The sequence below is a fragment of the Pieris brassicae genome, chromosome Z (assembly GCF_905147105.1).
Source record: "Pieris brassicae chromosome Z, ilPieBrab1.1, whole genome shotgun sequence".
Classification (NCBI taxonomy): Eukaryota; Metazoa; Arthropoda; class Insecta; order Lepidoptera; family Pieridae; genus Pieris; species Pieris brassicae.
The window spans coordinates 8,727,033-8,751,676 of NC_059680.1; the positions used below are offsets into that span (position 1 = coordinate 8,727,033).

General features: G+C 33.5%; 2 protein-coding genes across 15 annotated transcripts in view; one reads left to right on the top strand and one right to left on the bottom strand.

Moving 5' to 3' along the window:
- The window catches only part of LOC123718724 (CUB and sushi domain-containing protein 1), a 48,729-nt gene extending 41,903 nt beyond the window's left edge, over window positions 1-6,826 (top strand). The window contains exons 10-19 of one of the 2 annotated variants that reach the window (XR_006755062.1): window positions 807-1,105; window positions 1,317-1,551; window positions 1,780-1,953; window positions 2,276-2,455; window positions 2,891-3,121; window positions 3,231-3,410; window positions 3,706-3,891; window positions 4,744-5,032; window positions 5,176-5,507; window positions 6,384-6,825. Coding sequence is in view for 1 of the 2 variants with exons in the window: in XM_045675466.1 (XP_045531422.1) it covers window positions 807-1,105; window positions 1,317-1,551; window positions 1,780-1,953; window positions 2,276-2,455; window positions 2,891-3,121; window positions 3,231-3,410; window positions 3,706-3,891; window positions 4,744-5,032; window positions 5,176-5,452 (2,051 nt within the window). In the remaining variant the exon portion in view is untranslated. Of the gene's footprint in view, window positions 1-806; window positions 1,106-1,316; window positions 1,552-1,779; window positions 1,954-2,275; window positions 2,456-2,890; window positions 3,122-3,230; window positions 3,411-3,705; window positions 3,892-4,743; window positions 5,033-5,175 lie in introns of both variants that reach the window. The other variant, XM_045675466.1, reaches the window with a different exon arrangement.
- Window positions 6,827-8,873: 2,047 nt separating this feature from the next.
- Window positions 8,874-24,644, bottom strand: part of LOC123718427 (protein phosphatase 1 regulatory subunit 12A-like) — a 28,814-nt gene continuing 13,043 nt past the window's right edge. For 4 of the 13 annotated variants that reach the window (XM_045674899.1, XM_045674902.1, XM_045674897.1 and 1 more), the window contains 11 exons: window positions 24,225-24,323; window positions 23,130-23,328; window positions 22,247-22,387; window positions 20,992-21,100; window positions 20,411-20,580; window positions 19,779-19,838; window positions 17,093-17,149; window positions 14,616-14,771; window positions 13,032-13,115; window positions 12,763-12,861; window positions 8,874-10,972 (listed from right to left, as the gene is read on the bottom strand). In XM_045674899.1, coding sequence (XP_045530855.1) covers window positions 12,763-12,861; window positions 13,032-13,115; window positions 14,616-14,771; window positions 17,093-17,149; window positions 19,779-19,838; window positions 20,411-20,580; window positions 20,992-21,100; window positions 22,247-22,387; window positions 23,130-23,328; window positions 24,225-24,323 — 1,174 coding nt within the window. In that variant the 3' untranslated portion in view covers window positions 8,874-10,972. The remainder of the gene's footprint in view (window positions 10,973-12,762; window positions 12,862-13,031; window positions 13,116-14,615; window positions 14,772-17,092; window positions 17,150-19,778; window positions 19,839-20,410; window positions 20,581-20,991; window positions 21,101-22,246; window positions 22,388-23,129; window positions 23,329-24,224; window positions 24,324-24,644) is intronic. The other 9 variants (XM_045674895.1, XM_045674893.1, XM_045674900.1 and 6 more) reach the window with 7 other exon arrangements.

Below are 24,644 nucleotides of genomic sequence, written 5' to 3' on the forward strand. Positions count from 1 at the left end.
CAGGTAACAGCTGAGCCCTATCCTTACCCCCGCCAAACGCGAATGCCACATGACTCCTCTCACACACAAATCTTCCAAATCTTAACTTAGGGCAGACGTGCGAAAACACGGCGTCGCTGCCCCGGTCGTCGTTTCTTTACTGGCGGAGCATCTGAATCATTTTCACGCTGACGCTCCGCATTCTCTTTCTGACTCATGACGGCCTCACAAAAAGCCTTGAAGGCATTCCAAGGACCGTCATTGTCAGCTTCTACCATTCTTTGAATAATTAGTGGAAGCGACAGATTGCCATCAATGCTATCAGCAAGCACCGAGCGAAAGTAGTCCCAAGCCGGACACTCCTCCACTGTATGCCTCACCGTATCATCTATACAGTCACAATGATGACAAGCGGGTGTCGCCTCTCTTCCAACGATTCGCCTTAAGGTGTTCAATAATGAATTGGCCCATCCATAGGGATTTTGTGACACTTGTTTGAGATGACTATATATGTACTTCGACCATATGACAGAGGCTCGTTCGTATCTAACCAAGAACTAGTGTCATTTTAAAAGGCATACCTACAAGTATATTATGATACGGTTCTCAATGTTACCTTGTTTTAATAAACCTAGCGATAATAAGTAGTTTAACCTACAGATAACAGCAATTTTAACATATTGAATAATCATAAATGTAAATAAGCAAATCTAGCTTCATTTTAATTATAATAAACGTCCTATATCAGGAAGTTAACTGGTATCTAGTTTTGCTGCTTTATTTTTCTACAAAAACAAACAAATCACTAATATTTTACCTTGGTATAGATGTCAACTGTGGTGGCCTTACGCCAATCCAGGACGGTGAAGTCACATTAGTTGAAGGGCGTACAACACACGGTGCGAAAGCTGTTTATTCTTGTCGTGAAAATTATACCCTGGTTGGAGACACTGAGAGGACTTGCGGAGACGAAGGTTTATGGGGCGGAGAGACTCCTAAATGTCTCTTTGACTGGTGTCCTGATCCTCCTCTTGTTACTGGAGCCACAGTCACTGTCGATGGACATAAAGCGGGGTCCTTAGCGACGTACATATGCCAAAATGGATTCATTCTATTTGGAGAGCCGGTGTGTATCTATTAATAATCATTTAATAAATTATTCCGTGGCTTTGTTAATGCATATGATGTATATTTTAAGAAGCTTTTCGGTTCTAAAGAAACAATCATTGTCTAGGCTCGGTTACCTACCTACCTACTGGTTGATGGTTTCTTTGGGTTTTTTAAATTTCAACTTAAACTCATATACGTTCGAGGTACTATTACATATTAAATTGTAGAGCATGACATGTACTCTGGGTGGCGTCTGGAGCGGCAATACACCTTCCTGTAAATATGTTGATTGTGGCACACCGGCTCAGCTCTATAAGGGTTCCTTTAAGTTGCTTAACGGAACAACTACGTATGAGTCTCTAGCACAATTCAACTGTGAGCCAGACTATTGGCTGGCAGGAGCTGAAATTTTAACGTGCAATCGAGATGGAAAATGGTCTCATGACATTCCAGCATGTGAATGTAAGTATCAACAATATAATAAATAATAAACTTCATCATAGATAACTTCTATGTTCATAGTCAATTCAAACGAAATGTTAACGATAGCGCGTCGCGTTTGATTACATTCTCACACGCCACACTAATTCATCTATCTCGTTAGTTTATTATAATTATATTATATGGTTAAATATATGATACAGAAATGCCTAATTGGTATGGAAAATAATTACGTTTAATTATTTTTAGTGATAACCTGCGACACCCCTGATGTTCCGCCAGGGGGTTATATGGAAGCCTATGATTATAATGTACATTCAACTATCGATTTCCATTGCGAGAAGGGACACAAATTGGTCGGCGAGCACAGTTTAATATGTCAACCGGACGGTGAATGGTCGGGTGAATCTCCAAAATGTGAATGTATGTACTTTTCGTATTCATCGCGTAATTTATACCCGAGTTAGTTGAATGATATTGGTTTTCGTTTGCCATAAGAGGATTTGATGCGTTAATAGTAAAGCGTGTGTTTCGGAATCCAGAGATAATGCGTTCTTTTTTTGAATTCTTTTTATGAATACCTTTAACTTTGGTATTTCATGGCACCCGTAATCTGGCAGTGTCTCTTTTTTATGTATAACAATAATTAAAAATATATACTCTAAGCTAGCGTACACTACTAATATTTATATCCTAACCTTATAAATGGCGATTAAAAAATAATAAATGTCATAAATATTTGCAGACGTTGACTGTGGAAAGCTTCAGACATTACCTTATGGAATGGCTGAATTCCTGAATAGCACCACTCACTTAGGCAGCATTGTACAGTACTCTTGCACAGCTAATTACCGACTAGTAGGTCCTGTAAAGAGAGTGTGCTTGGACACCTATCAATGGAGCGAGTTCTCACCTAGATGTGAAGGCAAGTCATCATAATACTTATATAAACACAAAGTGTATGGCAGTCTATCCGGAAATATACTTGAATTAAATAAGCAAAGTGCAACAACTACACGGACCATTGACATATAAGGATATCTTATGTTTTTAAAATGATCCTTCGGACTTCAAACGTCACCAAACCAGAGCTTCGTTTACAATTCAATAATATGGCTTACTATCAATTCAAAGCAGTGTTGGCATAGTGGTTGCAATGTGCGACTCTTATGGTCTGCCGTCATAGGTTCGGTCCCCTGTTGTGGACCAATGGACTTTCTGCCTATTTGCACATTTAACAATCGCTAGTACGATGACGGCCCAATATCGTGGGAAAATCGGCAAGTCGTCCGCGCGTCATGCGATGTATCTGTTTCGAGATCATTTATTTGGCGTATAAAATATTTTCATCTTTTTACAGAGATTAGATGCCCTGAACCAATTGTGGCTGAAAACAGCATAGTATCAGTCACTGGTAACGACCGAATACACGGCCGAACACTCATTCGCACGTCTGCCAGTTCAAAGCAGACCTACCAGATCGGGGCTTTGGTGAAATACCGCTGTGAAAGAGGCTATAAAGTAGTTGGCGAGAGTTTGTCGACTTGCGAGGACAACGGACAATGGAGCGGAGTTACACCTCGCTGTCAATGTAATTAAATATAAATAATGAATTGATTATATGTTATTTAACTAAGGAGTATTTTTATAGACATTTGTACCAGCGTAGGTAAAATTTGTTATTACCTTATAATTTTCAGATGTTGATTGTGGCAACCCAGCTCGGTTACAAAATGGCAAGGTGACTCTTGCGACGAATGCTACCTACTATGGAGCGGCGGCCCTCTACGAATGTGACGAACATTGGCAACTAGACGGGGTTTCGAGAAGACTGTGCCAAGACAACGGCACCTGGAGTTCAGAAGCACCTGTTTGCAAAGGTAAATTCAGTAAAAATACGTCAAACCTAACGTCGTAATCTAAAGATAAAGCTAATTATTAGTAGCTATAGTATCTATCTTGTCCTAATAACGATAGTGTAGTTTTTCAAATTAATAATCATGATAAAACATACTTTAATTTACACCTCTTAATTAAACTATAATTAACCGAATAAATATGTATAAAATTGTTAGTATGAATATATTTTTTATCACTTTTGTGCATATTTTTTACTCTCTCAGAGTTCCATATATCCAAATGCATTTAAGTCTTGATCATTTCAATATTTTTCAGAAATAACATGTAACGATCCTGCAATTCAAATTAAGGGAAGCGTAGGGCTTATCGTCGTGACGTCAACACTAAGTGTTGGCGGTGAAGCTCATTACCGGTGTGACAGAGGTTACAGTTTAAAGGGAATCCAGACTCGTACTTGCTTACCAAAAGGGCAATGGAGTGGAGCACCTCCTGTTTGCTTCCGTATGTAGTAGTTTCTATTATGATTTATAATCATTCAACAAGTATCGTGAAGCTTTGTGAATCACGTGTCCAACATTTAGACAATCTTAAATGTTCTACAACGATAAACGATGAAAAAAAATGTCTTCTCGCTGGGCTGTCACTATAGCACGTTAGCTGCCCATACCGTTAGATCTCATCTTGGTGGCTTGGTTTCGGACTGAAGTTTATGTCGTTCGGAAGTTAAGGACCTATCCGGTCGCCAAACTCCAAAAAAAATCATTGTTTCTTTCCATTTTTGTCATCGTTTCTTGAAGTAGGGCGAATGGAAAAAATATATAGTGGAGTTGAGTAGTTTATCTATCCATTTTGAAAGATCGATACACGATTTAAATAACTTCGCTCGATAGAAAAAAAAAACAAACACAGCATATTTTTGACACTTTGAATTCATTTTAAGATCTTTAAATTTACACAATATATTTTATCGCAAGTCAAGTAATCCATTTCAGAAAAAAATATTGATAAAATTACATTAATTTAATGTTTTACATAACTAATTGTTATCACGGGCCAGCGCGCCTCAGTGCTACAGCTCTCAACTGCGCACCGTAGTTCGGCCCGAAACACTGACACAGCAATCGTATTGGGATAGGGCCTTAAATACTGAAACATGGAAATATGTGCCTCATATCCTGTTTTAGGCTTACGTGTTAATGTCCTTTGTACTCGATTGCAGTGGACACTGATTCATCTATAACTTAATTATCGCAATAGCAACTGCCTTTACCCAAATGATCGTTTAAAAATCAAAGAAATTTTAGTTAATATGTATATATGTCTATATAATCTGTATTTTCTTTCTATTTATAGCCATTGATTGTAAATCCCCGGGTACTATGGAGAATGGGCGCATAATCATATCAAATAGCTCTACGCTATTTGGAAGTTCTATAGAGTACCACTGTCTTCCGCAATATCAGAGAGTCGGACCATTCCTACGTAAATGTCTAGATGATGGAAAGTGGTCAGGAGAGGAACCCCGCTGCGAGCTGGCTAAAAATGAAGCTGCAGAAGGCGGGACTCTACCTCTGAGCGTTGGAGTTGGCTGCGGCATAGTTCTCTTCCTATTGATGTTATTGGGAGTCATTTACCTAAGACTGTAAGTATGCCTACTATACATTTTTTGCCCAGCTAAAAAGATAAGAATTTAATGTGGGTCTAATTTGCTTAGATGAACGTATCACGCAGTTTTTTCTTATTTGTCTTCTTGGCTTAATTTCAAATTATATTATTCCATTCCAGTCGTAAAGCTACACCTGTAAAGAATACTGAAAACATAGAAGGTGCTGAGAGGAAAGAAGATCAAAATGCAGCCGTGATGAGTTATGCTTCACTACATGATACCCATGGAAGGAATATATATGACCACGTGACTGACAATCTATATGATTCTCCCTACAGTGGAAGCCTCGCTGAAAACTCTGCTTACGGACGACGAAGCGACACTGACTCAGCTTACGAGCCAGAACCTACCGGACCCAACGCAGTGGTCACTATAAATGGTGTTGCCGTTCGTTGATATCCCGCTAGATCGAGGTCACATTATGCGATGGATATAATATTGGAAACACCAGGTAACATAACAAGACGTGATATATGTCATAGAATTGTAAGGACAATTGGAGATATAATCGGAAACATAGCTGGAATAACGAATCGTTCTGATTACTTTTACGCAATCAATACCGTTCCTTTGGTATACTTACTATCTTATGTTTTTGGGGAACTATCATCATCGTTTAGGTCTTTTTACGATTATTTTTCCCGTTAAAATAAGTTTACACAGACAATAGTGTAATTTAAAATGAACTATTTAGTATTAATCTTTGCAACTATCAAATTAGAAAACTTTTGTAAACTATTTCGAAGATCGTATTAATTAAGTGCGTATTTTAAATTTCAAACCAAGTCAATTTGGCGAGACTGGTTCCAGCATAAAATCTGGCCTTCATCATTTCCACGATTCGAACTGCATTTGAGTGACCTGACACCGACAATCATCTAAAAAAGCTATTTTTATAAGATAAAGTAAACTAATACCTTCATTTAGCCGAATAATTAAGAAACTCGCTAGGTAGAAAATAAGACTTCTCAGCTACAAAACAACACTTATTGTTGTAGATTAACCTTGACTTATAGAATCATTCCCTAAAACATAGCAATGATATTAGAAAACATGATGGTTACCATTTTCCTTGAATGTATTCAAAATTTTCAAAATTAAGGTAGTGTTATTTATCACTGTATATATTTTAATTGGTAGTATTTTTAAATTACCAGCTGTCAGTATAATAGGTATGTAACCAAAGATATCGAGAGTTGAATAAACTCAGGCGAAAGTTCTATCAGCTCCTTTTTTCAAATAATATAAATTCTTGATACTATTGTTGTATGTACTTTCATAATTAGATTGTTGTAGTAATAAATATAACTAAAGCTTTTCCTCTTAGATTAATAAGTTCTAAGCTCCGGATACTACGACAATGCATTCGGCTGGTACAAAATAAGGTGTTGATCCAATAAGTAATGTGTTAAAACCCTGTATCTGGGAAGAGCCAATGATCCAGCATACTAATCCCAGAGCAAAAAAGTATATAGGTAACATTTAAATCTTTGTTGCTTGTCCAGTAGAGTATATGTATGTGTAAGTTCATAATGAAATTAAGCCCGAATAGTCAATGTTTCTCTGTGTAAATTAAATTGTTCGATTCTTGCACTCGTAAATTGCTAGATTCACCAACTAGTATATCAAAATAATCTTGTTAAAATCTATATACACTAAACCGTAAAAATACGATGTACTCTTTACTCCCTATACCTTCCTATTTTTCTCAGTATTTAAGTACTTGTTTAAATATAACAGCTAGTTGTAACTTAGATGATAATAAATGTATATTTATTTAAATAAGTGTCTTTAGATTTAATAATTTGATGCCAAAATAAAAATACCCAATTGCTATTTAGCTATTATATATTTGGCTTAGTATTTTTCTATCTTAATAATTAATAAATATGAAATTTTCAGAATTCTAACAAATAATATAGATGAAAACTATTTTTGAACTACTATACGTCTTCTTGCCCTTGAGTACCTACTCAATGTCTATGCGATTTTGTAAATACATATTCTGAAAAAAATGTCTATTTTCTATTATTATACAAAGGAGTATCCAGAATTATATGGTGTATTTTCTGTGTGTTGTTATTTTTTAATAAAAATACAGAAATTATATTGTTTTATTATGTTTCCACAAATGTATATTGGATCTGACATACCAAGTTATGACTTGGTATGTCAGATTCAATATATACTCGTGACCGTGTTCTTCACTTAAGGGATCTGTTGGGATGTGGAGTATAGACCGAGTCTTGTCACGGACAAAAATCTTAAACTTGATGTCATTACACGATTAATTGAGATTTTTTAATAACCGAATAAAGAGATCTTTTTTTAAATTTTATCTATATAACTAGTCCAGCCTAGCTATAAGTTAAGTATTATTATATAAATTTACACCTACGTCTTACATATATATTAAGGACCCCGAAAAAGATAATAAATAAATCTATTCGAAATTCGCCACTGCTTGCTCCACAGATTTTTTAAGAGACTCAATGTCGCCGTGTCGTGTCGTCTAAAACTAAAATTGACAATAATTTGAATTCTAAATGGTTGCGGTCTGGGCTATATGAGGGCCAGTTTTTAGCTCTTATAAAGTACGGAACAAGTCGGGTTGGGGTAGTTTGTGCCTTATGGCCAGGTGCAGAATCCTGCTGGAAAGTATATTTAAAAAATGGTATTACTTAGAGGTTTCACAACATGATCCAAGACTGTATCTTGTTGATACACAAGTTTTCACTCCTTTTTCACAAAAATGTAGTTTTTGTTACTCGTTGATAAGACACGTCCCACTATCATTGACGCAGGATAATGACCACGTTGTACCCTACCGACCACTTGAGCAGCTTCTTTAGAACTGTAAGCGTACACCTTACCAAGCTTTGGAAACGTCTGGATTATGACTGACGGCTCCATACCCACTTTGTGCAAGGCGATCACTGTAAACCTATTTTCTTGTAATTCGATAATGAACAGGAATGAATTTGTTTAAATTAAAAGTTTTTTTTTCCTTTCTTGGCCTGCACGGTTTGTGCGTCAGGCATGCAAAAAAAAGTTAGGAAGTGTGTTGTTAGATTTATTTTATTGTGTTGGAAAACGGATCGGAATTTAGAAAAGTATCAGATAAATTTAGTATATAATAAGTACATAAATGATTATAATTTTATATTGTTATGAAAAATGAAACTGGCTAAAATTCTGTATACAGTTCAAGGACAGAAAAAGAAGTAGGAAAAGGAATATTAATGGACAAAAGCTAGAAAATAAAAGCGGAACGGTCATGTTGAGGACAGGCAAAGAATATATGATTCACCGTCATTTCCACAGTGACATATATCGTTAGGTTAGGTTGCCAAATGCAAGGAAGTGAATGCATGGCCCAGCCTCATACAAATAAGGGTTGAAGGGCTTTACCAAGCGTCAGATTTCAAAAACATTTTTTTAGAAGATATATCCACCTGAATCGTGCTGTATTATCGACCTTTAGTCTGACTGAAAGAAGATTTTAAACATAGATACGTGTTCCAAATTCAAAAAAATAAGTTAAAAAAAGAAAAGTTTCTATGTAACCGTATTTATGGCCAGACTAGTTACTTTTTAATTATAAGAAATGTAAGTTAAAATATGAAATGAGTGATTGAAGAAAAAACATGAAATATTTTTAGTATTGTTGTCTGACGGAATTATCTTTTAATATAAATCTATCATTTGTTTTTATCTAAGATTTTAAACAAACGTTATCGATTGTATATTTTCCTCCAACGTTTAACAATAATATTTGGCCTACTTTTTTTAACGAATATGTCAAATAATAGTTAACTTCAGAAATCAATATCTTTATTCTTTGTTCTCTACAAAGGCTTTACATAATATAGGAGGGTTTAATGTTTTACTTTGTGATAAAAATTTATTTAGCCGTTAAGTAAATCCTGTAAATCCTTAAATCTAAAGAACATTGCATATTTATGTCACAAATAAAAATACACAATCTCATACAAGTTGAGTTGAGAGAAAGAGATGAGAAGATAATAAACAAAATAAGCACGTTGACGTTACGATTAACTCTTCCTAAGGTTCGTTAAGAAAGTGGAGATTTAATAATGATTTTAACCATTTTGAATTGCTTATCAAAACTCAACTTACATGATCGACGAATGTTTTAAAATAGGGAAATGGCAAGGAAACATACTAGAGATCTAAATAAAAATATTAATAAACATCTTAATACTCCTATAATAACAATAAATATATTTTTTAATGCTAATTTTCGAAGCGAGTTCCCTATTTTAAATATAATTTATAGACTGACCAACGTTGAAAATATAAGAATGAGTTAAATAAATTAAATCCTTAATTCATAAATCGTATATTTACAGTTGTAGGAATAAGAAATAAAACTTAACGACATGTTCCCAAAACCTTTGCGTGATTTGACAGAAATACATCAAGGCCCGTAGAAATGTGTTTAAGTTTCGTTTCTTTAAATTTATACATGGCAAAGCAATAAGTTAGGTTTTAATATAAATAAAAAAGGTCAAATTTAATCGTAGGCAAAAGTCAAAAACCGAAAATATTTTTATCGTCAATTATTGTATTCTATAAAATAAAATAAAACAAAATTAAAACTTGCCACTACAAATAACAATTAAAATTAACATGCTTACTTAACTATAAACACCCTTTTCAAGAGCTATGGCATTCTATACTTATACGAAAAAGATATAATTATAATAATGTTGATATGAAAACAAAGCCGGCATACAATTTGGAACGATAGCTGTGACGATTATTTTCAGACAATCTTTATATATTTATGATAATAATAAGCGGTTACACAGTGCGTATCGATGATTCGGTGTCATTTTGCCGTTGCCATCGGTGCCAGGTGTGATGTATTAAAAAGCAGCCAAAATCTCTTAAAATCTTTCTTAAGTAAAAATTGCCGTTAGTCCTTTAAGACTTTGATTTTTACCACATTTATAATAACTAAGCCAGTCAAATCGTATAGTCAAAACTATTGTTAGACCGGTTTAGTTTTTATTAAAAGGTAAGACTTTAAGTTCACGGTGCCTTTGCTGACGTTTAATAGGTCAAATTAATTTCATATGGTCGAACACATTCTATAAGGTGATGTATATTTAAACTACAAAAATAAAGTCAATAAATATCAACGTTTAGTGTACAAAGAAAAACAAGACAATAGTCCTTCAATTAAATAATATATGAAGAAACAATTCTTTAACCTACTATATTTTCAAAATACTAAAACACCTAACATACATCTAAGTTCATATGTTCAAAAGTTTAGTAATTGATATATCACATTTCCAATTATTTCGTGACTACCTATTGTATACATCTACGTTATATAAATGCATTAGTAATACAAGTATTACCGCCGCTCGTTTAAAAAGTATATTCTAAATAGATTCATATAAAGTTACGATTAACCAATAACAAATTTATGACGACTTTTGACAAGTGTAAGACCAATGTACAGTGGAATATTCAACGGTTTCAGGTTATCCTTCAAAGCAATAAATATAGGCCGCCTTGTTCTGAAATAACTAATATCTAAATTTTAAAAGCAAATTGATCACACTTGCAATGGTGATGGATGATTTTATTTTATTGATATTCATAATACTGTATAAAGGTTAAAAACATTAAATCGGTGAAGTAGAAAAACACGCAAATCCGATTTGATTGAGACAAAATTATCGTTTGCATTATTTTCAAATCTTTATCAAAAGTACAAAATGTAACACGTATAAATTGTCCATACGACTCGCTCGCAATTGCCTTAGCCTGAATAAATTATCCAATACATTATCACTTGGATAGTTTACTAATTACACGAATTAATGCTCCATTTTCGTTTTTCAATCGTTGATTTTCTGCTTGCAACGCTTGTTGATTCTGTAATAATAAAATGTGATTACAATATTTCTTTTACGGAGTTAATTAAAATCAAATTCGTATGCCTAAGGAACTATTCGACCAAATTCTTTAAAGTCACATAAAATGCGTTCATATAGTTGTTTAACTTATATTTTAATTAATTCACTCAGTTAGATTGCGGTATCAATCAATTTCTTTTATTATGTGTGTATCAATTAGTGAGCGTTATCTCACGCTACAATACTATTTCATTGCAACTTGATTTTAAATAAATGTAACTGTAAACCTAGATGAATACTTGAATGAACTTGAAAATGGTAAATTGGATCGGTATTTACAAATAGTTAAGATTACGTAATACATTGTACTGTACTGAAAGCTTAAGCAACGCTCCGTGACCGATTTTAGGTGATGCTGGAGAACATCGAGCATTCGCGGTTTTTAATTTGGTGAAATTGAACAACAAATAGAGCCAAGCAACGAGCCAAACATCATCTACGAACATATTCATGATATTTCTAGAAAACGATCTAGTGCCTCAAAAAGACATGACAGTCGCGTATGCTGTATTTACACTTAAAAAAAGAAAAATATAGTTTTGGTAATGTAGTCTAATATGGGCAAGAACGCTTTACAGGTGAATGCTCAATAAGTACGATCACTAGAAATTGCTAACTGCTAGCTATAGACACATCATCACATTGACGAATAAAACAGAAATATATCGTGAAATTCGTGCTGAGGGTAGAAATTGCTGTAAAATTTTGGCAGGATACTCTGAAGATAACAGTGTTTTATATTAAAATGAAATTACCGTCATAACTATATTAATATGATTTCATATAAACAATTTAATAGATTTATAGAATTTTATACATGAACGCATTTTTTAATGTACATCGTAATAGAACTTAGGCGAATAGAAATGATTTTATTAATAATTTACATATTTACATTATGTTTATTAAACGCATTTAATAGGGGACAATGTTAGACTAGCCCTGTGAATATAAAAATATAATCCAGGTAGGCTTATTTAAAAAAATATTGCGCTTACACAAAATGATACTAAAATTTTGTGTTCTTGTGTTGGAATATTTGTAGCAGTGTTTGTTATTTCACCTTTTCGGACACACAATGAATATGCTATAAACTATAAATCACTATTTAAACACATGATTCATGCAAGTGATTTTTATATTGCTTATTCAATATTCGTGTGAAAGTCTGTAACATTTTCCATATATCAAACATATAACGATAATTTTGATGGAATATGCGAGTTCTGAAGTGTTAGACACATAAAAGCATGCCTGCATAGCACACAGTTAATGCAAAGTCTCGCATAGGGTAGAAACTTGGGCAAATACAAAATTAATATTTCGAATGCCCAAAACTCTCATCGCCTTGTTTGTGAGACTTTTCGGTGCAACTAGGAAATTCGCTGTAATCGTGGCGTGGTCAAAACGTGGTTCATTTCTCAAACTCACTTTAAACGTGTCGACAATTTAGTATATATTCTATTAAAGCTTCACCCGTGTTCAATATTCCCTAAGTCGTACAAATTACTACATATATATATAGACCTCGGGCGAGCGACTCTTATTTGAAATGCAAATATCCAACAACGAATGTGACATAACGCTAATAATACGACTCATCATAGTTACATATTAAAACCAAAATGAAATATCTTTTAGACGGCAATAAGTGTGTAAAAGCAGCAGTGAGTAAGAGAAACGAATGATAGCAATATTATATGACAACGTCGCACGATGTCGCCACTGTGGTCATTCCAACACATTTACCTATTTTGCGGCCGAGTTGGTCAATTTGCTTACGACCCTAGTAAGCGCACGGTTCTCAGCCCTCAGCCTTTCGTTCTCGGCTTTTAACTTTTGCAATTGCTACAAAACGAACATATATTAACTTATCGTTCATAGCTGGCACATGTACGCCATTTCGGTATCCGCTTAGCGCAACATTAAGCTCAACAGATTGTTATTTATAATGCAATTCGTCAAATATTCTCTGTATCGTGTATGTTGAGTGTATGTGTTGTAAATATGTTAAGTACCTTAAGCTCTTCTTCCATTTCGGACAGTTTCCTTTCCATGGCCCTCCTTTCGCGTTTTTCTATCTCTGACAATGAATTTTGATTCTGAAATTAAACAATGTATATTATATTACATATAAACCGTAATAACATCATTCCCATTTGGAATAGAGAAAGAACTATGACGAGATTAACATGAGTAGCCCAAAATAAGTTCTTCAATTACCACCCTCTTAATATAAATAAAACAAGATCACACAATTCGCCTGCATAAATAGCCATAAAGATCCTTGACGGACAATTGGTTTCAAAACGAACGAGACAAGACATGTGATGAGCGAGTACAGATAGCCAAAACACGAGCCAATCTGTCATTGAGCATGTGTAGACATAATTAGTGCTTACAGTGGGCGGGGATTAGTCAAAACATTTTAAATGGGGGCGCAAATTTGTAATGACGCATAATGTCACGGGCGCGTTAAATACTACGATGTTTGTATGCAACAATTAAAATGTACAATATTAATATCTTCTTTATCTATTCTAGTTTAGAGGTGTCAGCGCCGAAACATCTAATGTAATAAAAAGCTCCACAAATATTTGTATTAAGATTTCGAATAAAGTGCTAATGTTTTTTGTATCTTTAAAAACTGTCAAGAAATCTGCTCTCCATATTCTCATTTCGCTTTGCATTCTTATAGCATTCGCTCTAAGAGTTTGTCATAATACGTATCAATTAGCTGGCCATTAGCTAGGTATCGAACTCCTTAAACCTAAATCGTATAATGTTTTTATGAAATTGCAAAAGCATTAGCAAACCCCATGGGTTCATGGTTAAAGCACATGGCGTAGCTGGAGACAATTTTCAGCGAAACAGTAATTGTTTAGAAGACAATGATGGCTAACCTTTTACTCGTATTTGAACAATTAGAAAAGGTACACCATGTCCCTTTTAAGCCTTACTATTTAAATAACACACGAAAATATATCATATATGATAAAAATGACTTTAAGTGATTTCAAAGATCCGAATTCACAGCAAGAAAAACGTATACTATAATAGTATTTTTTCGCTTCAATACTTCGATAAAAATACAATAAATTATAAAATCTTATATTCTCTTACAGTTGATGCGCAGCTCAATCTACAAATTATGTATTATGTATATAATACACCTTGATATTTTAAATACACGCCAGCGACCTTATTTCGTACATTGACAGAAGTCTATATGCTGACCAGAATATATATAAATATATATAAATATATATATATTTCTCCCATAAAAACTTTAGCTAAATTTAGCTAAATAATAATTAATCATATTCCTACTTAGAAAAACGGCCAACCAATTGATAACACTTTTTATAAGGTTTAAATAGCAAATTATGTGACTAACACTCGTATATCACCTATACTAATATGTATTATAAAAAGGAAAGATGGTTACGGTGGTAAAACACTAAATTCGTCTAACTTTTATATATTTCAAAAATATTAAATGTTCACCCATACGAAGCAGCTTATAAAAAAATAAAAAGACGTGGCATATTATATGTGTAACAGTATTTAATGAATAAGAATGCAAGGATTTGTTCTCTTACCACTTGTGTGAGTCTGGTGATAGTCGCGCGGGCCTCGCGTAGTTGTTGCTCAGAGGTGGAAAGCAGTAATCGTAGTTGTTTCACTTCCTTCCTCGAAGCTTCGTACAAGGCCTTGTAGTCTTTTTCGTCTGGCTCCTCAGTTCTTTCACTTCCCGACTGAAATGTTTAATTATCATAATAGAAAATTTACTAAATGTAGTACATACACGCACATTACAATTGATAATATATTGTTCAAGTATCTTAACCATATACATATCATTAAAAAATTTGCATATAATGAAAAAAATATATAAATAACATCAACTTGTTAAAAGTATGAAATGTATGATAATAAAAATTATTATAAAAATTTTAGAGCCCATTTTTTTTACTTCATAATTTCCTATTAAATTTAAATGGGTATAATATTGCTTCCCTTATAATTGTCCGGTATATACTTTAACATTCTTGTCTTGTTTACGCATATGCTTTATATTCAAAGTATGAAACATCTATGTGAATAATACATGAATAAACGTACACAATATCCATCGGATGCTAAAGAGTTAAGACTGTGTGAGCGCGTATTGAGCCCATTTACACTATCGAGAGATGTCAAGGATCTGGAACGCTCCTTATCAAGGACACTGTTCCTATGCATTGAGCGCGATTTTCTCTCAGGCCTAACAGGCGGAGTCTCGGTCATCGCTGGAGCATCGTTCACCATATCCGGTACCTTTAATGGTGCCACCACCGGCTTCGGTTTGAAATTCTTTTGACTCGCTAAAATTTTTTTATCTAATTTTTTTAACACCGGGGTCATTAAATTCAAAGAACCTAAAGTCGCACTGCTTAAATATACTCCACCGTAGCCAGAGCTCGTGCCTCCGTATATTCCCAAGCTGGATGGTCGCCCTAAGCCTACAGAGTAAGGGTTGTAGTTTCTATAAGTGCTTGGACTGTATGAGTTAGAATAATTATTAGAATACGATGTGTATTGTCCACCCAGCATTGAACCTAACACGCTCGGAGAGGAGCCATAGTGTGACGTGAGGCTCCGAGGCCGGGAAGAATATCGATCTTGCTTCCGATTCATTTTTATTACGTGTCACTAAGCAGACGCGAACAAATATTTTACTTTGTGCAACGAGCGAACTCCACGCGTTAAGAAAACATACTGAATGTTTCCCGAGACTAATAATGACAGAGAGAAAATATTGTCGACAGTCACAGCAAACTCATATGATTATAGGTGCGAGCGAGACGCTTTTGACGTACACACCTAGTCAACTGAGACAAAAACATCTACAAGCACGTGAAGATATCATCACCTGTAAATAAAACTGAACTTCTGTTCTACCTAGGAAAGCCTCGACCGGAGAGTAACAATTATGCTCATAATACTATTCTTGTCACATTGATTTTCTCAGTATTGGCATCGACATCGAGGAGTTGCTCTTTGTCAAAAATCGATGTCTTGCAAACAGGTATATATTCTAAAAATAAAGTCTCATCCGAATCTTAATATTATTCTGAACATAAATAAAACGTCAATCATAAATATTTTTGTAGTTACAGCTGAGCTTACAAAATTATAAGATCAAAGAATGAGGCAATTAACCCTTTCTTTTAATAAAAAGCATATATTAAAATAGTTTCATCTTATACATCATTATATTCTTATTTTTAAGCACGAGTCCTAAATCACTCGAATAGGTGAAGTCTTTTGTAACTATCTAAAAATAAATTCTATTTTCAAGTTTACGTGTATTCGTTTCAGAAGACCGCTGACCTAAATACTGATTTTGGAACGATCTAGTGGATAATACTGGAATTTATAACGACACGACACTAACCTCTCACACATACATGAATACAATCTGTAGGAATTTTAATTGAGTTCTACGTAGAAAACTGTAAAATTTAAAAAGGTAGTACCAATGCAATGATGGCATCATACGGCCATGTGCGCAATGTTTAGCCGTCATCCCACCGCACGCTAAAAATAAATATATAAAATGTAAATCATCGCCACATTAAAAAAATTATCACAGTGTACTTATTTACGTAGATTATTAACGAGCTAGGGTTTACAAACAAAACGGTTAGAGTTTATAAAACATCAATAATAAGTATGATTTCAACAAAGTTATTACGTAACTATTTAATTTAACTATATATATAAACTAATTTTGGAAAGAATATGTTTTCTTTTAAACAGAATCCGGCAATTGTAGAATAAAATAAGTAATATTTGAGAACAAAGGCTCAGTTAGATGTAAATACTAGATACTAGACTTGAAGATAAATTATTAACACAATATAATTAATTTTCTCTAAAATAATATGTCAATGTGTACGTATTAAGAAACCGGGTTTTTCATCTAGCTACTTTAGAAAAGAGTTAATAACATTTTCAGACATTTTTTTACTCGATAATTTTAGTTTATAAATGCGTATGCAATAAATATTTTCAAAACATTTTCCATTCGAACCTCAAGTGTGCGAATCAGGATTGCGGTTTCTACAAAGCGGCCATGGGTTATACAAGACTGAAACAGAAAGGTCGATATAAATACACCTTGACGTCATTCAAGGAAACTACGCGAAAGTCATGGAGCTATTTGGTAAATCACCAATTCTCAAAACGCATTACCTAAATAACGTGAGGTGATAACTACGAACTATGAAAATGATTTTATAAAATTAGTCCGCCTCGTTTGTCTCATCATCATTGATGTGTTTTATCAAATACAGAAATAATAATCATTCTCAGTTTCAGGAAGAAGAAAGTATGAAATGTATGAAAATAAAATTACTATAAAAAATTTAAAACACCATTTTTTTCTTCACAAATTCCTACTTAATTTAAAATGAATGCAAAATCAAGGCAATTTATATGTCAACTAAAAAAATTTGCTTATATGAATGGAACTATTCAATTCATAATAGAGTTATTATAACATAGTATAATAGTATAGTAACATACATAGTTCACCTTAGATACAAGAAAGTTGAAATCTTTCTTGTGAAGGGAAACATTTACTTTGGGTCTTTGATCAATAACAAGGGTTGTAGCGCGCCTATTATTATAGAAGACCCCAAGTTCACCTTGTGCTTTTGTTTCTTTTTAGACTTAGATCGAAGGACTGACGCGCTATTTTCACACCTAAGTTTCACGTACGTAGACGGTGTAACAATAAATTATATAGTATATAAAAATAGCCTTTACACATTGAAATAAGACAGACGTTTTGATAACTGTTTGATGCATTGTATATCTAGTGTAAAATGAGACAGCGTTATTTATTAGTGGTTTTAAAACTATATTCAACTGGATTCAAGCCAATCTGTCACGTTACAATTACTAATAGCTTGACGGTGATAATTTTTATTCGAAATAAATGAATACAATTACTTTTTTAATTTTTGGCTAAGGAGTCTTTTAAAATTATATGTTATTTTATTACTTTGTATTCGGCATTTTTAAATTAAATAAAAATGTATTTATAACGAGGTATAACCTACCATTTTGGTAGGTTTTTAAAATTACTGGCAATACAATATAAAAACTGTGTTCTCCGTTTATTGTTTCGTTAAATTTTTTAGCTTCACGAATAAAAGCAACGCAACACAAATTAACTTCTAGCACAAAAATGTACAGTCTAATGCAAATATTTTTGTGAAAAATTATATACCAATAACAAAGTCAATACCCAAGTATAACCATATAAAATATTCATCAATCAGGTACTCGATTTTGCATACATTTGACTGACATTTTATAGGCGTCGTTGCTTGATGATCCGTGATCGTATCGTATTATTGATTTCACTTAGTCACCCTTTTAAATATCTTAGGCTTCGCGAAATTGGATAGTGATCGAGTATGAGTCACTGAACTTTTACTGGTGATAATAATTACGCAGTGGTGACAACCCTATATGGATGGCAACTGTTTCTGTTTATTCTTATTTCATAGAGTTCAGTCTTTTGTCTGACAGATGTCGTAAATTTTTGGATTTATACGTTTTGGTTTTCTCACGATGTTTTCGTTCACCATACATGAACGTTAGATAGGTGCGGACATAGACATACAATCTGTGCACAGCCGAGGATCAAACCTCAGGGATGGGACTCGCGTGTTGAAGCCTAATGGCCATTACTGCTCTACTACTGGTTTTTTTAATATTATTCATTGCAACGGCTAATGTATATCGTATGTCAAAAATTGTTTTTGACATATATCTCTCTGTATCTATATGATGTATGGTCAGTCTTAGGGCATGCTAAGTCTCGACTTTGAATTAAACTCGGCGCATCTAATTTATTTTAATGGCAGTAAATTAGATATTTCTAATTAACTATAACTATTGTGAAGGCTAAATTGTAATATATTTAAAACATAAAATTAATTTTGTTTATTTCTTCAACTCCTACAAGACACGTTACCCATTATTTACCTTGTCAAACGTCAGGTAAACAAAAATTGATTGTGTTTATAAACCAAAATAAAACTTTAATACGTCGTTGAAAAAGGAAGTTGTCACAAAATAATTTATAGAGCTTTCGTGATAAAGCTTTCAACGACAGTGTTCAGAATCAGTATTTTTATGCGAAAACGTGTTCAGGAAATAAAAAACGAATTTGCGAAGATTTATTCGCGTATATTTTTTATCACTCTAACTGTGTTTGTGAATGTTAACTGTGCCTCTTATTTTTAATTTTTCTAAAACGCGATTGCGCGCGATCTGTTATCTTAAAGTTTTACTGACTCCCACATTTGACATTTGTCAAAGTCTCCTTCAAAATCCTGGGTATATAATGTATTGACATCAGTTAATGTGTAATGCTATATCTACATTAATAAAATACATGTTAATTGTAAAAAGAAAATTACAAGATTTTTATTAAGTCGAGTTGAGTTAATTTTTTATAATATAATGCCTTTTTCCCGAAGGGCCAAAGACCACGAATATCTACCCGTTATCGTTACTACACTATGCATGCTCAGCGGTTATGGGTACTTTTAACTTGTCTCTTCTTATGGTACCTCCTGGATTTGGTCCAGGTACGACAAGGCCAACCCAACCCGATTTCTTGATCACGGATGCCTTGTATATCCTACTTGGTTATTTATAGGTAATAGACAAATAGGCTAATATTTAAAAAAAAAACTTACTTGTGCCGTTTCCGAATCACCGTCGCCTTCGCTGCCTCCCACACGGTCATTAACAATATCCTAAACAAAAGTAGTATTATATTTCAACATGTCTATAGTAAAACTGTAAAGCTGAAGTTTTTTTTTGCGTTTATTACATATTAACCTAAATGGCTAAAAACTTCTCAATATATATAAGGAAAACAATTTCAAAATCAAAAAAATATTAGAAAAAAATATGACACCTCATAAGAGGATTCATGTAATACCTAAAGCTTAATCCTATTTTTATTACAATTTTTATAATAATATATTAACTAAAAAATATTTGTATGACATTTATATGCTAAATGCAATGGTTATTTGAAATCTCTCGCTCCCATGTAGCACAACGTCTTCTTTATTGATGATTACGTGTCCAAATTTTTCATAAATTAAATCAATAAAATCACCCTTTTAACTGAAGTACTCTGTTCATTACAACATAAACGTAATTTGACAGAAGACTAGTAGATATATAGAAGAGAACTCTAGTTAATAGTACAATTAGGCTAATTATTTTATGAGGTTCCTTTTTATATGCATGTCTATACACAGCATAAATACAATATATCTGAAGGAGACAAATAAAAAAGATGATAATAATCTCTTACATCCATATCTACATGTCCAACGCCGGTTGAACGTCGCTTTGGTCGGCGTCGACGTTGAATCACATTGAGCGCCGCCTGGGTGCTTGATGACGATGCATTGCTCGACGATTTACTTTCGACACTACTTTCGCGATCTTTCTCTTCTTCTGTTGTTGGTGTTACAGAGTTACCTGTAACGGTACACATACTAGAAGACCGAACTATGCTTATGGTTGAGTATGAAAGTCCCTTGTCTGATAAAAAAAAGAGTACTGTATCTAGGGGCACGAGATAAACAAATCTCTGCATTCGTTTCCTTGTAATATTCTTTAAACTGCTTTAAAACCCGAAGCATTCATATATCATATAATCATAATTTCGGTTATTGTAAGTGCCTTTGTGCTTTATTGTGAATAATTCGGCCTATGTATAATTTGCATTACTAGTACGGCAATAATCATTAAATATTACTAGCTAATTTAACACTGAAAGGTATTTTTCTGAAGCGTCAATTTCAGTCCAATATATGCAATAGTGTTCCTAGACTGCAAGAAAATACTTTCTAGCTCTACTATTAAATATTAAACAAGAATTATACTAACCAGTGCGGTTATTATCCTTCACTGATGGTGGGCGACGAAGGGGTAAGGTAACTGTTGCTTCCGTTTCGGTAGTGGACCGTGGAGGTAGATTTGCATCCTCTAATTCGAACTGTTCATAAAAAGAGACCTTTATTTAACTTAATTCCTAAAAACTGGTCAAATCCTCAGGTTTTGGAATATAATCCAGGATTACATACGTGATAGTTACGATTTCAAAAGTATAGAATGCATTGAAACCGTGTTGTATGCATGAATCTATTGTACTTAACCTTGCTATGAAGCAAATGAACATGAGAATGAATTGTTATGACAACAAAGTAAAGGACAATTGCCGAAAAATGGCTCAACAAAACCGTTCAGATATAGTACCCAAAACATGAGACATGATAAATAAAGCACACACAGAATATTCGTGAGTATAAAATGACAATAAGTAGTTCTTGTACATTGTTGTGTGATAGAGGAAATTTAGGCGTTTCTTTGCGATTTAAAATCTCAACCAATCACAGTCATGCAATACAAGTTTGCGTCTTAACATTCCAACCGCAACTGCAAAACACACGTATCCAATAAGAAGAAACCATTAATGAACTACGTAATTCATTGAACAATTTAACGAAAATTGTCCTTTTTACTAACAAAACCCACGCTTATACAAATTGACACATAACATGCATGCAATGAATGTTAGTATGCAATAAATTATGACATCTACAAAATACGTAATTGTTTACATACAGGTAAGTATATTGACATACAGCATTTTTTAATAGCTTTATGAAGCATGAGTGGTATAATACATTACAGTACGGTACATTAATAATTCGATAATTTCTAGCGCGTTTTACGAGCCGTTAGATATTTAACAAACTGTATAATAATTTAAGATATTTAGAATTGTATACACTGATAGACGAAGCTAATTAAAACACCAAGCGTGCTGACTCCTAACACTGTGCATTTTATTACTATCCATGGTGTAGCTATTATAAAAAAATCTGCTGTATTATACTGTTGCAGTAAGAAAATTATATAATTCACCTATATCTTGCTATCTAAAATTGTTTTGCATTACCTTAATTAATGCGGAAATATTTTTCAATCAATATAACATGTCACGCTATTGCAAATTTGTCTAAAAGCTTTAAAGAGCACTTAATACCCTATTGTAAAATCACTCATCATAAGCGTGGATAATTCAATTAAGGTCCGATACACAATGGATAGTAATATCGATTCGTACGCAAGAATAGACCTTATTATTGGGATCGAATCGCAGTCGCCAAGACGGGTGTCGCTCACTGTTGGGCGCAATTGTCGCCGTGGCAGCAGCTGTGACGCACGCAAGCGCTAACGAAACGGCTGTGTCCCTGCCACCCGTCGCGAATGCTCGCGCCTATTCGGACGCCATTTTGTGAGAAATATTTTTTATAGTGTTTTAACATAGCCCTATTTATCGTGGCATGGCTTGTGCCCGCCCAAACCTACTTCATTTTGGTATTCCTTCAACTACGTTAATGTATATAATTTCGACAAGCGGTGAAATAATTAACAGCGAGCTGACCTGATCTGATCTGATCCTGGGAGCACGATAGGCATAACCATTAAAAATTCGCATTTTTTGTCTAATTATTATTAATCTCTTTTATCTATACCCTACATATTTCTGAATTGTATTACAGCGTATACCTTAATACGTAGCATTCATGAGAATTAAATCCTGCTGTAAGAGCATGACTTTATAAGGCAAACGATGACATCTTTTATTAAGAAACAATTGATGATACGTTTCATGAAAAAGGTGCTATTGTAATCGTTATGGCGATTGCGATGGATTAACACAAATGTTATCAATTCTGTATCTGTACATGTAAGTAAAAAGGAAGACAAAAATCACAGGTTCGACGGAGTCAGTCAGAACTAAAAGTTACTTGTTAAAACAATATAACTATATAGGTTATTCACATGATAAACGACCTCCTACTGTGATACACTGTACAGGTTTGTACAAGATTATATTAGAATTCACCATCACCTTATGACATCTTAACCCACTCCCATATTAATAACCCAAAAGCGAAATTGAATAAAAATATTCCAACTGTGAACTATAATTATAAGTTCTGAACTCAACATACCGTACGGTTTTCTTCTTTCTTGGTTACGTTCGATGTATCTGTGGTACCATTGTTAGTCTTATTTTTAACTAACTGTTCAGCGGACTTAATCTCATCAAGAGTAACGCCTTGAGTGGATCTTCTTGTCTCACGTACACGTTTCGCGTGAACCTTCCTCTGAGTTTCACTTTCATCATCACGTACTGGCGGAACGAACGACCTGGAAACATTTCAGATTATACGAGTTTTTATAATAAACGTACAATGGTACTGAGACTGGTATTGTTATAATCTTTAATCTGCAAAACAATCTCTGATCTTGTTTAAACATTTTAGCTAGAAATTTTATAAAACTACCTTCATAATAATAGTTGTATATGCTAATTCCTAAAAATCATAGTATAGCATTAAGCCGGTTTATAAAAAGTATAAAAGCAACGAGTGTCAATAAAACTAATCATGCATTTCAATTTAAAACATCTACAATAACATGCACATCTACTGGGTAACTACTGGGAATAGACATTTTAAAATAAATCGGTACTAAATATTCGAAAAACAAAACTAAAACTTAGAAAGAATGTAAATAAGTACTAGTAACTTCTAATGTACAGCAACTCTATATTTTATTACTGTTTAGTGAAATGAATTAAATAAATATATGGAAGACTTCAAATTCTATCTGTAACGTTAATAAAAACCGGATCAGGAAGTAGAACTGATTTAGTTATGTTCGTATTAAGACAGACTTAAGTGTTTATTAAACAAATAGCTTGAATCACAGCGTGATAAAATATATTAACTCATGCTTAACATCTGTAAACGTTTTTACGTAGCAAAACAAAAACATCCGAGCACAACTGACGAAGCCACGATTTTACACACATAATTGTACGCCGAACATTAGAACATTATTCAAACTTTTTGAGGTGATTATAAATCATAAGAATAATTGAAGTCGAATCCATTTGAAATGGGAAATGTATTATCTAAATAAAACAGCTTAGATGCATTAATTTAACGATATTTACTTATGTCTTGACCACGTGGTGTATGTAAGCGAAAAAATTCCAATGTTCAAGCGTACAATAATAGTTACTGCAGGGTGTTATGTACTTGAAGAAGTTCTTGAAAATGTTCCCAGGCGACAGTTTGGTTGGCGTCGCTGAACTTGGAGTTGAATTGCTACTGTTCGACTCTACGCTTTCCGTACCACTGTCATATACATAAACACACATGTTCATAACACGATTGCAAACACTAAATAATTTTTATTTGGGTTTTCTATGGTGCGTTTACAAAGAAGATATATCAACATTCTTGTATATATTTCACAAAAACTAACTACTTAAATAATCCAATCACCAATGAATTATTGAGTATCCCTTTAGCCCGTTGACACATTACCCTCTGTTAACAATTTAGGTATAACCTCATATTAAAATAATCCAATTAAATTTAATTAAATAACAAACGCTCACAAAACAAATAACGTACTGATTTTTAGTTTTTTTCCTATACAACCACTTAATTTGG